The sequence below is a fragment of the Osmerus mordax genome, chromosome 28, assembly GCF_038355195.1.
Source record: "Osmerus mordax isolate fOsmMor3 chromosome 28, fOsmMor3.pri, whole genome shotgun sequence".
Lineage (NCBI taxonomy): Eukaryota > Metazoa > Chordata > Actinopteri > Osmeriformes > Osmeridae > Osmerus > Osmerus mordax.
The window spans coordinates 4,924,457-4,941,303 of NC_090077.1; the positions used below are offsets into that span (position 1 = coordinate 4,924,457).

Consider the following 16,847-nt stretch of genomic DNA (forward strand, 5'->3'; position numbering starts at 1 on the left):
GACACTGGTTTGAATGATCATGTTAATTCAAAGTCTAGGGACAATCTCAGAAGTAACATGAACTAATTAGAAAAAAAACACGCCTAATGCAAATTTCATTAAGTAATTATCATTGGAGTCTCATTTTAATCCAGGCCAATATGGCCCTTACTTTGCTTTATTTTATTCAATTTCCCCCCAGCTAGTGCACTAATTCAATTAGCTTCCAAACGAAGTTACCGTGGGGACACTAGATCCATCTGCCGCTCTGATTCAATCGGGTGCTTTTTAGTGTCCCCCTTCCTACCACACGTTGAACTGCACAGCTCTGCTTATGTGCGTTCAACCTGGCTAATGTTACACCTTTCCTTTCATTATCTCATGAGCCGTCTTATCTTCTGGCACACGTCTGCTCAATCCCCCTCACTCTGCTGCCTCTCCCCCCCCCCCCCCCCCCTCTCTCTCTCTCTTTCTCTCTCTCCGAGCTGTCGCGAGGCGCATGTATCTGTTTTATCATGGAATGATTGATTCAGGAGTCTCCGGCAGAGCGAGCCGTAATCTGGGGGATCTGCGGGGGAACGCTGGGATGGATAGCTGCCTCGCATCCAATCAGCTCTGGTTTAGATGGTCCGCATGCGGATCTCTCATGTGTCTGAACCTCATGGATGTCAGTGAAGCTGCGCGGGCGCTCTATCGGATGACGCGTGCTCGCACGCGCACACACACACGAGCGCATGCTGCACATGGTCAGTGACATGACGATAATCACATTTGTTTTTGAGCCGGCCTCATAGCTGAGCACCAACAGCATGTGAATTCACCATGGCACCGTACTTTGTCAGTCTTCGCAAAGTGCTCTTGCCCTTGGTATCCAAGCATCTAGTAAACAACTGCAGGCCATAGAATTGTGCATCTGGAGCCCGACCACAGACCCCGCATGGATCAGAGCTCTCTCTACACTCCACCTATCCTACACGGAACACAAAGCCCATCAATGCCTTGTACCGTGTAATACCGCTAAACGATTCCATATGAGAACCGTGGTCCATTCCCCTGCTCACTGCCCTTCACCCATTTGAGTTAACTAGACACGCTCAGTTTCTCTGTGTCTCCCCAAGTACATCTGAGGTATTTGGATGTGAAATGTTTTCGTAAGTGGGAGCAGTTGATATATCAGCTTGAATAATATTTAAGTTCAATGCTTCGTTGTGGTTTGGTAAGGTAAGGGGTTATAGGGTTAGGTGAATACCCGGTGAACAACATGTTTTCTTTCTTTCTTTCTTTCTTTCTTTCTTTCTTTCTTTCTTTCTTTGACTGGGTGGTCTAAATGATGCATGAATGAAAACAACCTTATTAATAAAACTCTGGCATGCGTGTGGGCCATTGATTCGACGCTTTTCTTTTATAGTCTTTACACACAAGTGACTGTCTCGCTAACACGGGTGTGTCATGTATGTGTCATGTTGTCGGCCTCCATTTTCAGCTCCGCTGTTTCGTAAAAAGATGCTGCGCTAACGTTGCTCTCGTTACAAGCGTGCTCGTTGGAATCGGATGTAAACGTCATGCCGGTGGTGATAAATGGAGGGAAGGAGGAAAGGAGAGAATGAGAGAAAGAAGGGAGAGGGGATGAGTCGCATACCGATACAAAGGCTGTGTGAAACTAATTGGCCCATCACTCGACCTGCATATTGTTAATCTCCTTTAATTCACAGTGTATTTCAAAGAGCTGTGTAGTATTTGTATCCATACTGGATATAAATATATAAACTGGATATAGTGCTGTGACTTACAGCTCACTGTCATTTGGCCATAAACAACTGGCCAACATTTGACACCCATCCATAACTAATAGAGGCCCTGCCAAACGACCCCCTCTTTACTATCTGAGGAACGCTGGAATCCCCACGTGCGCGATCCTCATAAGCGCAGTAACTATAAGACCACAAGGGTCAGGCTGGTAACATTTAGCACCTTTAAAAGCATTGCCCACTGATCGATGTTAGAGGCAGGGGAAATAACTGTGTTTGCGTGTCAGGTACTTAGCACATGCTGGCTCGTCTCACGCTGGTCCTCGGAGCGCGGAGTCTTGGCGGCATGACAGTTTCTCACGGCAGAGTTCAGCCTCGAGGTGTCTCCACTTTCGGACTCGACAGAGCTCCTTTCTCACCATTTCAATGCTCAGCAGACGCCTGATAGGACCTGACATCCCGTCGCCCCATGCGGACACAGTTGGTCGTGAAAGGTGCTGCAGTTGTGAAGGAGTGTGTGTTATGCGTGGGTGTTACCTTGAGTTTTGCCCTGAGGCGACCCTGGAAGAGCTTACAGTCTGTCAACAGGCAGAAGCTTCAACAGGACCACATCCTCAAAACATTGAACTGTAACCAGCTAATTCATTTTCATCTGCCATCTGCCTTTCAACGCATTTAAATGAAATTCTTGAAATGGGCCTATTGCAGGCAGACCAATTTTAAAACTGTGAAGACAATTGGATGCAGGCTCCACACGATGGAAAACCAGAGAAATGCAGCTACAGCCCAGTTTTACACTCTTCCCTCTGTTTTAAGTTGGCTGGCCGCCCCATGGCGGAGTTGATGGACTGTGGTAAAACCTTGTCAAATCCACATGCCCGCGTGAAGTCTGTACGTACACTACCCTGGCTCCTGCGGATACCCCACACACACACACACTTCCTGCGGGCTATAAACTGGGTCAGGGTATACGAGCGGTGTAGATTAAGTGAGTCTTCAACACACACAATTAAATAAGCACAGGAGGGAGCTGCTAGCTGGGTGCTACGGATACACAGCGCACCATGAAGCATAGTCGAATCATGTGCCTGTAAAGCAGCCATGTGCCCTTTTCATCCTCCTCCGACGTCCCCACTTCAAATACAGACATGGGGTTTACGCGCCAGCTCTCATCTTAATGAGCAGACTGGAAGGGGTGGGGGGTGGGGGGGGTTGCCTCTTGTCTTTTCCCCTTACTTATTCTCCAGTTGTCTGTTTGTGTGACACATGGCGTCTCTGCCCCGCCGTGTGGCGCTAGCGGACCCCTTCAACCCGAGGAAGTGTGTACGCGATGCTAATTAATTAGCATCACGTCGTTTTCCGTGAATAGACTGTGTTTGTTTTTTTGTTTGTTTTTTTGCTGCTGGGGAAACAGACGGCATTGCTTGAATTGTCTCTAACACTTCTGAGAAGAGGGAGGACGCGAAGGAAAATCATTCCAGGATTTCGTTTTTTTTCCCCCGGCGCCTCTCCGGCACAAGCATCCAGAGGTTGCAGCACAGACTTCAAAAGCCCTTGGTTCTCCTGGGTTAAGAGTGTTCGGAGGGGAATTGGCGGTAGGGAGGGGGGAAAGCCTAGCTCTAACAAGCTTATCTTGGCCTCTAATTTGGTTTGGGCCATCAAAGTGTTGGGAGCCGGGAGCTCTGGGGGCGGTCGTCTATTTTGACCGCTACCTGTGACAGCAATTACAGGTTCCCCTTCAAGCGCGCCTTTGTTTTGGTGGCAGACTCGAATGGTTGGCCAGAATGAGATTACCTCTGCGCTCTGCGTCTGGAGGGTAATCAGAGCCGCACAATGCAGAGTGTCGCTCCACTCTCAATGAAGGAATTCTCCCTCCAGGAGCCACTGTCTCAGTTCCTTCAGGGTCCTGTTATTTCTCCACAAAGCCACCGCCATTATTGCAATTATGAAAGAAATGCGGTTGTTTAGATCCGTTTAAATACACCACAGGAAAACACCGTACACACACCCTACCCTTCTGAGACACAGAGGGATGCTTGTTCGAAGAAGGGAGAGACAAGGGTCTCAGTTGTTCTCACTGTGAAGGAGGAGGCTCGTGAATCGTAAATTCACAGCAAAACGGGGTCAACTCATGGGTGCTTGGTCTCCAGGTGATGTCTAAGAGGTAAATACGAGGCAGAACTGCTGCAGCTCTGCGCTCTGCTGTAGTCCTGAACTGGCACGGTTTCCAGTAAGACCCAGGAAGAGCTTTCCAGTACACAAAAGCTGTTCTTCATACTCGGCACTCATCTCATTTCAGTTTGTGGGAGCCGAGAAAACAAATGCCCAAGCAGAGATGGAAGCGTCTCGCACCTCTCTGCCTCCTGTACAAGTCAAGGCCTCATGCCTGTGCCTGCCTGCCTGCCTGCCTGCCTGCCTGCCTGCCAGCCTGCCAGCACAGCGGGCCCTCTCCAAGGAACCAGACCCCTGGGGTCCCTGAGGAGAGCTTCCTGTTTTGTTCTGAAGCTCAGAGACAGGGACACACACTGAGACACTGCTGCAATGTGTGGCTTCTCCTGAGAGGACAACGCCTGAGTAGCTAGCTCCTTTGAATCTCGTATAGTGTTTTCCAACACTGCGGGGACACAGGGTGTTAGTGGGTGTATCGCATTATGGTGCGTGGTGTTGTTTCATATCTGTGGAAATGGATTGCAATGTGTCAAGTCTTTATTGAGTCGGTTTGGGAGACAGTACGGGCTGGAGAAAGATGTTTGTTTGTCTATTTGGGCCTCATTCTATCTTTAGTGCCTGTTTTGTGTTGTGTCAGAGCAGGGTGACACCTTACCACATCTACAGTTTGCTTTCTGTCCAAGTAATTAGTTTGATATATAGGCCCTGGATGCTGTGGATCCAATGCAGGAAATTACATTTTTCTTCTGGCTCTGTCCTACTTTCTTTCTCTCTGCGTAATCAGTTGAATTCAGTTTCATGTGAAAGCAGATCATGCCTCTGTCCTTCAACTTGTCCTGTGCTTTGTCCTGCGTGTTGCTCTGCTGTAGTTCACATTTGCGCTGGTCGCACATAGACGTCGGTCCGTGCTACAACGTTATTCAGACCGTTAGCTATTGAGCCTCTGCCACTTCATGTTGGGAAACGCTTGTTTGAGTTCCCAGAAGCTATTCAAGGTCCATAATCCTATCTTGTGTGAGGCCAGAGTTTTATGGATATGGATATTGTTCATAAGTGCATGTCATCACCCTCCCTTTGACTCAGAGAGAAGTACAATATAATTCTATGATTTTTCCCTTTTGCAAGTCTTGCTTTTGGTGACCTGCTTGTTAAAGATTTCGCACTGCAATTTTCCTGAATTTTTGGGGCAAGACATTAAAACCTGCAATTATACAGTAACCTCATTCCACCCTTTAATCTTCCCTGGGAGACAATCTTTGTTTGCTATATACCACAGACAAAACAGTTGTTCTCATCTGAAGCAAGGCATTTTTGATTCACCCAGTCGTGAATGATGAACTTGACACTCCCAGTTCCCTTCGTTTAAGATGATTCAGTCGATCTCCAGTTTTGTGTTAGTCCAATTCCCATCTTACCAACACAGAGCTGGCAACCCAGGTACTTTTACAGTAGGTTCAACCAAGTTGTTATTTTCAAGCATTTTGGACATGCATTATTCATTGAACATGATCAGCAATGTAGTCATATTGGGACTCAGGCAAACCATTGACTTAATTGTCTATAATTGCACTACACCTTTACCTTTGTAGTAGTTGAGTCAGCAAGACAGGGGGCCATGAGGTTGTTATTTTGTGCTGGTCCAGGCTTAACTCCCATCACAAACAACACTAGTTTAGTGCAGCTCTAAATAATGAACCATAATTGAACTACAAAAAGTCAATAAAGCTAACAGCTAGTATGTGTTTACGGCCCAGTGTTGCACTATAAAGTGTATGCAGCAAAGGAGAGCGTATAAAAAATTAACCCAAGTAGCGCTGCCGGGGTCTTAGAAGCTGCTGCGGCCTGCGATTTTTGTTTTGTTGAGGCGAGGTTGTGGGCTCAGCCTGGTTGTTCAATATTCTGTGAATAATTGAAGCCGACTCCTTGCACCCAAATGTAGAATGTCTTCATAAATCTTCTCAGGAGATTAGACAGAAAGATGTTTACCTGTCATAGAAAATGGATTTTTTGCATTTGACTTTTCACTGCTTGAGTTTGTGAGGGGAAAAAATATGTTTCAAAAGTCTTCCCCCTCCCTCTCTCCCCTCCCTCTCTCCCTCCCTCTCTCCCCTCCCTCTCTCCCCTCCCTCTCTCCCCTCCCTCTCTCCCTGTCTTTCTCTCTTTACTAGATGGACATGCTCATTCCCACCAAGGTCACCGGCATCATCACCCAGGGAGCTAAAGACTTTGGACATGTCCAGTTCGTTGGCTCCTACAAAGTGGCGTACAGCAACGACGGAGAAAGCTGGCTCGTATATCAAGATGAAAAGCAAAGAAAGGACAAGGTGAGACATCAACTCTCCACACAGATGTTTACATTTAGTCATTTAGCAGATGCTCTTATCCAGAGCGACTTACATGGAGTACAGGGACATGAAGGCCCTTCACTCCCCTGAGGCAAGTAGGGTGAAGGGCCTTGCCCAAGGACACAACTTCCTCCTGAATGGCCGGGAATCGAACCGGCAACCTTTTGAGTATTAGCCTGATTCCATAACCACTCAGCCATCCGACTCCCTAAATACATACATAAATATAATCCATATATTATGCAGTTAGAATACTGCGTGACGCAGTCTACAACAGCCTAACGTGACGAAGGCTAACAAATAAGACCCAGCATGAATGAAAACTGCAGGAAGAAACGAAAGAAATGGACACATGCAAAAAACACACTAAACAGCAGTTGAAAGAATGAGTGAAAGAATTCCAGCTATTGTACCACCATGCGTACACCCCAGCACTGTCTCTCCAAACTCTGTCAGCGCAGCGCCTCCTTATCAGCAACACCAGCCCAGCCGAGCGGAGGCCTAGCTCTCTCTGCCTCTCTCCGACCAGGATCAGATAAGAGAGCGTTGTCGAGCAGTTCTGGCTGGCACCGCAGCAGGGATCTTGTTTGCGGCCCTTCAGAGGAGTACACGTGTCAGTCTCTGGCGTTAGGGGCCCGCGCAGACGGATAGGGTGCCTCGTCAGCTTAGCGTGTCGCTATCAGGAGAACGGCACTGGGACGAGCCCTGGAGCCTGTTGCTGTTGGGTTTGTTTTTGGCGGGGAATGTGCACTGTTTAGCTCTCTTACCCTGTTTGTGAGTCAGGGGAGTCAGGGTGTCAGGTGGCTGAGCGAAGGTTGGCAGTTCGATTCCCGTCCGTGCCAAATGACGTTGTGTCCTTGGGCAAGGCACTTCACCCTACTTGCCTCGGGGGAATGTCCCAGTACTTACTGTAAGTCGCTCTGGATAAGAGCGTCTGCTAAATGACTAAATGTAAATGTTTGTAAAATGGCTACTCATCCCTGCTCATAATTGGCTCAGGGGACCTGTGTGCACACGCTCATGCACGTGTGCTAAGCAGATTGGGTCGACTGACCAAACCCAGTGCATTATAATTGGCAAAGGGTAAATGTCAGATCACTATGTCTTCCCAAGGCCTGGAGAAAACACTGCATGGGTCATTGTGTTAACAAGCAATCCCAAAAGCATCAACTGAAAACAGTTAACAAATCACCAAATTAGCTATTGTTTTTTTTTGGGGGGGGGGGGGGGGGGTTTCGTTACGCTAGCCTCCACTTTGAAGTAAGTCAGAGACAGAGCTGAAAAAGAGATTTCTTGAACAGAAGTACGATAGCAACTTGCTACGACATACCCTCCAAGGGACACACGTCAGTTTATACCCTCATCTGCCAATAAATCGCCAGTGTAGCGGCCCGTGACCGAAAACATTTCTCTGTCCCCACTGCTCAAATGCCTCGCTCGAGGAGTTTATAATTTCAACACCCAGGATGATCTTTGGATGTGGGCCACTGCTTACTGAGTGTGATTTTCAGCCGCACAATCTCAATTCTGAGCCCTGGATGACTTCCAAACGTTTGGCAATCCTCCCAGGGAAGAAGAAGGGGAAAAAAAGAAGAAATGAAAACGAAAAGAGAGAAAAGATTAAAGGGGCCTTTGTGAAAAACAGTCTCTCCTCTGGTTCGGAGATTATACATTGTGCATACAGATATCGAGGCTGTAACAACACATTCAGGTCAAGTTGTGTAAAACGTCACCGTACGGTAACATTGCTGTCGTATCAGAGCAGAACCTAGGATACAAACTCCATTAGAGCCTCTATATTAGGAGCTAGGCGGCTTTAGCTTCAGCCTCCAGGAACGGTAATCAGCATTTCCCTGGACAGGGCTATGAGGAGCTTGCAACTGTTCAAGGTGTTTTCCCTTTTCAATCAAGTGGAGCAGCCAATTAATGCTGGAGGACACGTTAGACTGCTGGGCTCCAAAGGCTCTCCCTGTCACACTACAGACTGTGTTTGTGTGTGTGTGTGTGTGTGTGTGCGAGAGAGAGAGAAAGAGAGAGATAGAGAGAGACAGTGACAGAGGTGGGGAGTCTTGATTTCTACTTGTGGGTAAGCAGCATGAGATTTGGTATTCTCCTCAGCTCTCCCCCTCCTGTGCCCCTGGGTGGCAGAGGCTGTAGGCAGTCAGGTCTAGATAGAGAGAGGAGGAGAATCTGTCAGCATACAGATACCAACAGACATTCCTCCACCATTACCTCTGCTTGTGTATATACCTACTGTATATGTGCATAGTACTATAGTATGTATACATTTGCTCTGAAATCTCAACCCAGGACAGCCGGGCTGAAATGTCTAGAGATTCAAAAGACAATAGATTACGTTAGAAGTGTTGAAAAGCACCTGAAAACAATTAAAATACATGTACAAATGGTGACTCACTTGAAAAAATGGATTCAATGTCACCCTTGCTTTGGTGTCACAATTCTGTACACTCCTAGGGACCTAATCCTGTTTGCTACAGTTACTCCTTGTCAATATGAACACACCATGATAGGGGAAATCAAGCACAAACGTAATTGATTCCTGCTTAATGGTGCTCCACTTGGGTGCCAGGGGGTTAATTAGCTTGTGGAACTAGCTATTCCCTTTAGGTCAGAGGGTAACCCCATGTTAGATGGTAGTAAATACAATCGTAGTTTGGGATTAGCCACTAATAGCCTTGGCTTCCTCCTTCTCCAGAAGGTCTTGGCTGCACTCTGTATGCTACGGCATCCGAACCTCGTGCTCCCGGGTCAAAATTAACTTTGATTGGGTCTTATTGCCTTCTGCCGGAGGAAATGGTTGGCTCGAGAACGTTGATTTGATCGAGCCAAACAGGCCCTCCTCTGGTGGTCATCTATTGGCTTTCCGGTGAAGGCCGGGTAGAGCTGAGATTGCCTTGTAGCGCCCTAACTGTCTGCGGTAACTATGTAGCTGGAACTGAAAAAGACTGAGAGGCCTGCACTATTGGCTCTCATGGCAGTATCAAATAATGGCATATGGCCAGGATTGGACCTCTAGAGCCCTCATGAGCTCCACCAGCAAGGTATATCCTTGACGTAGCTCAGCCAGGAAAATCAATGTAAGTGAGCCACACAGGCTCCAGGGTCAAGACGAAAGCATGGTGCAGAACAGATGATGGGCCGTTCGGTACCCAGCCACCAGCCAGCGGAGGGAGAGAGGGAGGGTCAGTGACCCGGAAAAGGACAGGACGGCTATACGCATACGCAGCAAGCCTTTGAAGAAGCGCACAGTGTTAGCGTAGCGTAGCGTCACAGTCATCCTTGACAAGTCGGGGAGAACAAACGGATTAATGTGTTTGTTTACGGATGTTGGAGGCTTGGTTTCTACTCTGAGAGGACAAAGGCAGGGGACTGGACTCTGAGGACATGAACCCAGGCTGTTAGTTAGCTTCCAAAGCCGGCTGCTCCACCCAGACTATTTCATGTCTTGCCTTTGATATATCTATCTTCAAGACATTCTTGAGATTAAAAAGTATTGCACCTTGGCTGGTAATAGAGGTACGAGGTCTGTTTTTAAAAGATTTTACTCGATCCATGTAGGGTACTGTTTCAGAAGTTAAACTGACATTGACAAGTCAAGAAATGTCCTCCTCTATTCCTCTCTCTCTCTCGCTCTCTCTCTCTCGCTCTCTCTCGCTCTCTCTCTCTCGCTCTCTCGCTCTCTCTTATTCCTGACTGCAAATTGCTCTTTGCTTTTGTTTAGTTTTTTGTGGTTTTCTGGCTCATTTCATGTTCAACACAATTGCAAAGGGCTGGCAGTGTAGAAGAGACCCAAATCATCAATCAATCAACTTTTGCTTCTAAGGACTTCCTGGCTTGTGTTTTTATATTCCTGTAATGTGTATTATTTCTGCCACATGAATGTGCTTGGTAATACTTTAGTGATTGATACACCTTTTATTGTATCTGAGTTCCAGAGACTGTCATTGAACTCTAGTATATATTCAACACACACACAAAATGTGTTTAGGATACAAAATAAATAAAAAACATCAACAATTTGATTGAAGACCTCTTTTGAAATAGTTTTGCACCTCAACTTCATTCCTCCACAATAAAACATGCCTTGATATTTGGTGGGAGTAATAAATATATTCTGTGAGTAGCATTCCTCCACAGAGTGATTTCTGACGGTTATTTGACTACTCTGTCTTGAAGGATTTGACTACTCTGTCTCATCCAACTGGTTCTTTTGTTCAAATCATGACTCTTCAGGTGGAAGGCAAAATGAGTTTCGAAATCCATTAGCAAGCTCTGTCTGTAAAGAAAGACCTTGACTAAAATGTTTCATTGCAGAAGCATAATCTGTTGCTAAATCAGCATTATCTCATCAATTAATTTCCATGACACAACCAACGGTTGTTTTACCCGTTTTATCCTGTTTTACTCGTCTGAAAATAGCAACTGCTTAATCAGACTTGCTGTTGAAGGTGGAATTCCAGCTGTACTTCCAGCTGTACTTCCCATTGTAGGTTTCTCGTTTAACCTGACGAGGGACCAGTTAACCTTCCAAGAGCAGAACCGGAAGTGGAGGCTAACATCTACCATACGCACCTTAGCTCCACACTCTGGAGTTGAATTAGCGTCTTCACAAAAGACACAGGGAGGTAATTAATGACATGCAGGAACTGTTCCTGTTTCGGAACTTTCCGGCCACCCCGGAGACTCGTTCAGTCAGCGACTTAGCAAGAACAGAGGCGTCAAAGTGGAGACAGAACAAAAGTAGGTAGGGTGAGGAAAGGTTGAATATTTCATGCTTTTTTTTCTCTCTCCAGTTGCTCGACTGTTTTAAGTTCAGAAATTGAGTATTCAGCGAAACTCGGGCGAGGCAGAACAAGAGGAGGGAAGCCGGGTAAGATGAGGGTGCTGAGCTCTGATGTTTGTGTTTGTCTCCAGAAGTTAGGATGACAACAAAAACAAACTCAGATCTGAACTTCAACGTAGGTGAAAAGGAGAAAAACTGGCGATGGCACGAGAGAAGTCTTGGAGGGAAAAGAACGGAGTAGAAGAGCATGTTTGTCCTTGACTGTACTCTTCAGGATGTTATATACATATACATAAATATAGCTTTGTACCACTTTCAGGCTGAAAAACACACTCAGAGAAGGGCACAGTGAGGCAAGAGGGTTGTATAATCCCTGGATTTGAATTTTGGTTAGGTGCGCGTGTGTGTGTGCATTAGTGTGTGTCTGTGCACACAGTGTTCATGTGTATCCGAGAAGGTTTGTGTGCACGCAGTCTTCGTTGGTCGGGAGGAGATTTGTCAGTCTAGACACGTGTTCACTCTCCAGCCAAGGTCTGGGAGCCTGTCACAATCTTTGCATGCTGATGAGGAACAATTACACCTTTTAGCCAGGGGAAGTCCCCTTATGACTGATAGTGTAGCACCAGCATGACCTCACATCTCTCCGGGGGCCATGGCTATGGCCTATAACACAGTCATGCTTCTCTCGAAAAACATTCGCCAAGGAGTATGTCTGAACGCTCGAGCTCACACGTCAATTGTACACGCAATCTGTAAATTGATGTTGCTCACGATACGCGATTTTTGGATCTCAACCACTTCCACTGCACAGACTTGGATGCCCATCGGATTTCATCGTGTCTCTTACATTGTGCATGTTACGTGTTTGACGGTCCCTCGCGCTTCGCAGGTTCTTACCGGGGGTGGTGTTCACACATTTTCAGCGACTGCTGTTTTAATTGGGGTGCTAAAAGATCCTCTTAGGCTGAAGTGCCTAAGAGGATCAGAGATTAAGAGCACCGATAGAGACTGGCATTCTGCAGTCATGCGTCTCGTTTATGTGTACAATAACAAAGTTGCAAATAGAAGCAAGATTGGTTCATTTGCGGAAAATCCAAGAGTTGATGTTGATGCACCGGGTCGGGTAGGTTTCGGTTCTTGTAAATAACATATTTCGGGATCTACCGCACCCTTTATCCTTTGTGAAACTGCAGTAACGGCGTTGCTCTCACACAGAACAACGTCAAGTTTCCACAGAGTCCATGTTGTGATGAGGACATAAGATGAGTACTTTTTATAGTCACACTCAGGGCCATTGAGAGAACATATCCCTGGAGAGAGAATTAACTTGATTTTAGAGGCTTCTGGAATAGTTTGAGAACCAAAGTGGCCATGAAGTGGCCTGCAGCAAGAGGCTAATGCAGGGTTTCTCATGCTCTCCTAGCAGGAAGGAGTGGGCTTATTTTGCGTGTAAAATAACCACTTTTTCAAGGACTGAATGTTTTCCACCTAAATCCTCTTCAGAGCGGGTAGCAACAGACCCATTTCAAATAACAAACGGCACATTGCTTGTTGTGATGCATTCATGTCTACACACATACGGTACACACAATAAGGAAAAGTGCATTGAGATTCATCAGGTGTGTTCGTGGTGTTGTGAAGTAGCCTTACCCTGTGATGGATGTCGATGCTGATAATGCACATGTGTTGGGGATGGTCATTTGGTAAGGGTCACAGTCTTCTGAGGTCAACCTCTCCGGATGTTTCCAATACCTGCTGGGGTTTGGCCCTGTGTTTTGTTTTTTCTTCATTTCACATAATGAGGAGTCCCATTACATTCCAATTAGAGTCATAATCAAGCTTGTTTAATTGAAATGATCACAGCCTTCAATGAGGCTGTCCCAATAGGTGCATCTCTCCCACATTATACTTTGTTCTACTGTCGATTAACCATACCACAGATACAAGGTTTCTAATTATCAGCAGCAGAGGGTGCGTTCCTATCTGCCCATTAGGCTTGTTTGTGTTGTTGTTGATCTTGCACAAGTTGTTATGAATCTACATAGAAACTGCAGATTTTCTCCTGATATGTTGTCAAATATCCTGTCTAAAATATATTTTCGGTTGTGAACCGTTGACTTGGAACTCAGACCACCTACACATTCCGACCGTTCCTCAAATCGAGACATCAGTGCATTGAGCTGTGTCATATTTGTACAGTGGCTCTCAATGTGACGGTCTTTGACTTGGTGGGGGCTCTCCCTCCCCTGTGTCGTCTCTGTTTCCATCTGGTTCACTGGTCCAATGGTGTCTGCTCGCAGCATGATCTGGTAATCCTGGTATTGTTGTTGTCGTTCACAGGTCTTCCAAGGAAACTTTGACAATGACACACACAGAAAGAACGTGATAGACCCTCCCATCTACGCCCGATTCATCCGGATCCTTCCCTGGTCGTGGTACGGGAGGATCACTATGCGTGCAGAGTTACTTGGATGCACAGAGGAAGAATAAACACCTTCTGTCCTCATATCTCCCCTTCCCCTCCTTTCCCCTTTCCCCTTTGTATACTGGCGTGTCCATCCCAGATCCAGTATGTCAATAGAAACTGTGCAACCTGTAAAAAGAAATCAATTTCCAATGGATTTTTCAAGAATAAGCGTTTGGGTTTTGGTGGGTTGCAGTTAGTTTTTTTGTACAATGATTTAAACCTGCCCTTGTCCCATTTCAGTCTTTTACTTTCTTCTTTTTTGTGGTCAATGTCTTTATATTGCTCTCAAGATTTTTCCATCATGTTTGGAATTAACTTGTGCAAGATATATGTGGGGAGGGGTGGGGGGTGTGAGGGAAGGGTGACCTCACTGTGGTTTAAACTAATTACCATGGAAGCTACTGTACAGTGTCACTTTTTAACAAAGACATGAAACTTGTCCGATATGCATAATTAGACATGATTAACCCACTGAAAATCATTGCAGAGATATCCAGCAAATCGTTAAAAGATCACAACTAAATATTGCAGTATCAAATATATTTTTACTTTTGATTAAAGACACTTCTTCAAGACGTGCTATGACCATTACTGACATTGACATTAAACCATGTATCAAAACAATAGCAATGCTTTTTGTATTATATGTAAAACTCAAAATAACTGCATGGTCCATTAATTATGATACTTAATGTATACTATGACTAATCATTTAATTAAAACTCCCTCCCTAAGAATAATATCTTCAACCAGGGGATCTATTTTTACGTGTATTTTTAATGGTTCTGATACACACTGCAAAGTCTTATAGAGTGGCTAATCTGCTGGATGACATGCAATTGGTGTTGTCGGAAGTCATACAACAGTATTGACACTGAGGTTTGTGAGCTGTCTCTAGTTGAAGTTTCCTAATGCTTTGTCATTTCCCATATGTAATTTATTTGAGTGTAATTAGTGTTTAAAGTTCTTGTTTGCAAAATATGTGCTTGGGAATTAAATCACACTTTTGTAATTTTATACTTTATTTTTCATTGGTTTGTCCGTTTCTATAATTGTCTTATTTGTCATTTATTTTATTTTATTTGCTGTTGAGATCGAATTTCAATTGAAAAGCTCAGGACAGATGTCATCCTTGCATAACCTATTATAATTTGTATGTTTGAGTCACACCCTCTTATGAACATATCTAAAATAGATGTAGTCTTTCTTATAGGCAAAACTTTGCAATTAAAGATTAAACAAACAATCATGTTGCACAGAGACATCAAGGCTTTCTATTTTCTTTAACGACATATATATTATGACGGTATAGTTTATATTCATGCGTTTTCAAAAAATTAAAAAAGGCATACATAGGGAATAGAGTTTTTAATTGTATAAATATCTTGTTTTTATTTTAAGTAATAATACCATTGGTATATCACTGTATTTCACTTTTGAATTTAAAAGTTAGAAATGGCATACATAAAGTGAGTTGTTTTGTTTGATAAACTAAATAAAATTAATGAATATAAGGGTCAAAACAGACAGTAAATTGCCATTGTACAAATTTTTACTAAATATTTGGGAATACAGCCACTTGACTGTAAAAATGTTTGTGCGATGCCTATTAGAAATCCCCCAGATACGTATACACAGTGCAGTTTGAGACTTTCTCTTCCAAACATACCCCAAATCATGTTGATAATCCCAAACCCTATTCACCCTGATGTAAAGGTTTTGTGACTACATCTATGGACATGTGAAGTGGTTATTGGTGTTAATCAGAGTCTGTCAATTTGTAGATACATCGACACAGCTAAGCATCATGTAACTAACATGTTTTCTATTGGACGTACTTGGCTAAGCATCATGTTATTTTTTATATATATAAATATAATGGCTTTTGTCAAGCTGTTTACAAGAAACTCTTGTACGGCATTTCTTTTGTCTGAGGCTCTCAGCTTGATTGATCTCAGTAGACTGCTGCCTGTGTGCACTTTTCACAGAATAGGATTTACACAGACCATTGGAGTTGTCTGCATGACATATGACATACGAGAAAGGATTCAGTATCAAAAATGTCCACAGGCACATTTGATGAAAAAAAAAATATATATATTGGAACGGGTGTAGAATACTTTATACACATCGTGTGGTGTGCATCGAAAACATTCAGTTTCAAGTTAAGGGGAAGCAAAAGATCCGATTCATCCTCAGTTTTGTACCTCTATGTGTATTTCCACGTTATTGTTTTATCTCCTCCGTCTGAGTATCAAGTGCTATCTAGCAAACTTACCAATTATATCCTGGCAAACCCACAGAGGAGAGAGTGAAAAATCTATGACCGTGTACAGTATAAAAAATGTTGCTTCAAGCGAGAACTCCTTCAGTTTGACCAATAAAAGATGTCTGTGAATCCATCTGCTTCCATGTTGTTTTTGAACATACATCAGAAATATGTTTGGCCACATTCTTACGAGGCATTAATATTGTCAATTATAGCAGTGACAATGTGGTGTATGTGTAAGTTAGGGTTAGGGTTACTGTGGCTTTGCGACAATATGTATCCTTATTGATCTGCCTTGAGCTTACCATACCGAGCAACTATCGCTCTTCATGCTTAACCATCTGGGCAGTGGTGGCGGATTAATATGCAAGTTGAAGGCCAAACATCAAGCCGAACTGTCCACTAATGATTCCATTATCCGAGTGCCAGTGTGGCGAGATAATTGCCTCGTAACTCAGGTGAGTGAAGTTGCGTGGCAATTAAAACCTGATTAGAAAACAATCTGTTTAGCCTGCTTGTCTCATCCATTAAGGCATGATTGGTTAAACAGAAGATCGGATGCTGAGTGAGGGTGTGGTTTAGCAGGTGCTTCAGCCACAGCTGCTGGTGGTTGAACACTTCCTCTGTGGTATTTCAACCGGAGACAGATCAATACAGGGCTAAGAGTGTCCTAGCATGCACAACACTGTGATCCTATAACAGACTCTACCCTCCAAGTTTTCTACGCTAAGTGACACAGCAAAAAATATATCAGCACTGAAAATGTAGCAAATCTACGAGTGATATATTTAATTTAATGCCTCATTTGTGGTCCCAGTACAAACCGACACAGCCACGCATCATGTAAGAACAGTAGGCATTATGCAAAGTATAGTCACAAATAAACTCAATGGTTGCTGCATGTTCACTGTCCATAACAAACAAGAAAGACTGTCAGCACTTTGCTAACTGACAGACAGAAACAGGAAATCATGTGTGGTCAACTGTTTCCAATAGACCTGGCAGTCAGAACGTTATCTTTTAATATTGACATGTATTTCTTTCTCTCAGAAAACAAACAAGTCAG

General features: G+C 44.4%; 1 protein-coding gene across 1 annotated transcript in view; it reads left to right on the top strand.

Annotated features, from left to right (window-relative positions):
- The window catches only part of edil3a (EGF-like repeats and discoidin I-like domains 3a), an 80,791-nt gene extending 64,879 nt beyond the window's left edge, over positions 1 to 15,912 (top strand). Inside the window, exons 9-10 of the mRNA XM_067231165.1 lie at positions 6,065 to 6,220; positions 13,386 to 15,912. Of these exons, the coding sequence (XP_067087266.1) occupies positions 6,065 to 6,220; positions 13,386 to 13,535 (306 nt within the window). The 3' untranslated portion in view covers positions 13,536 to 15,912. The remainder of the gene's footprint in view (positions 1 to 6,064; positions 6,221 to 13,385) is intronic.
- Positions 15,913 to 16,847: the final 935 nt, after the last annotated feature.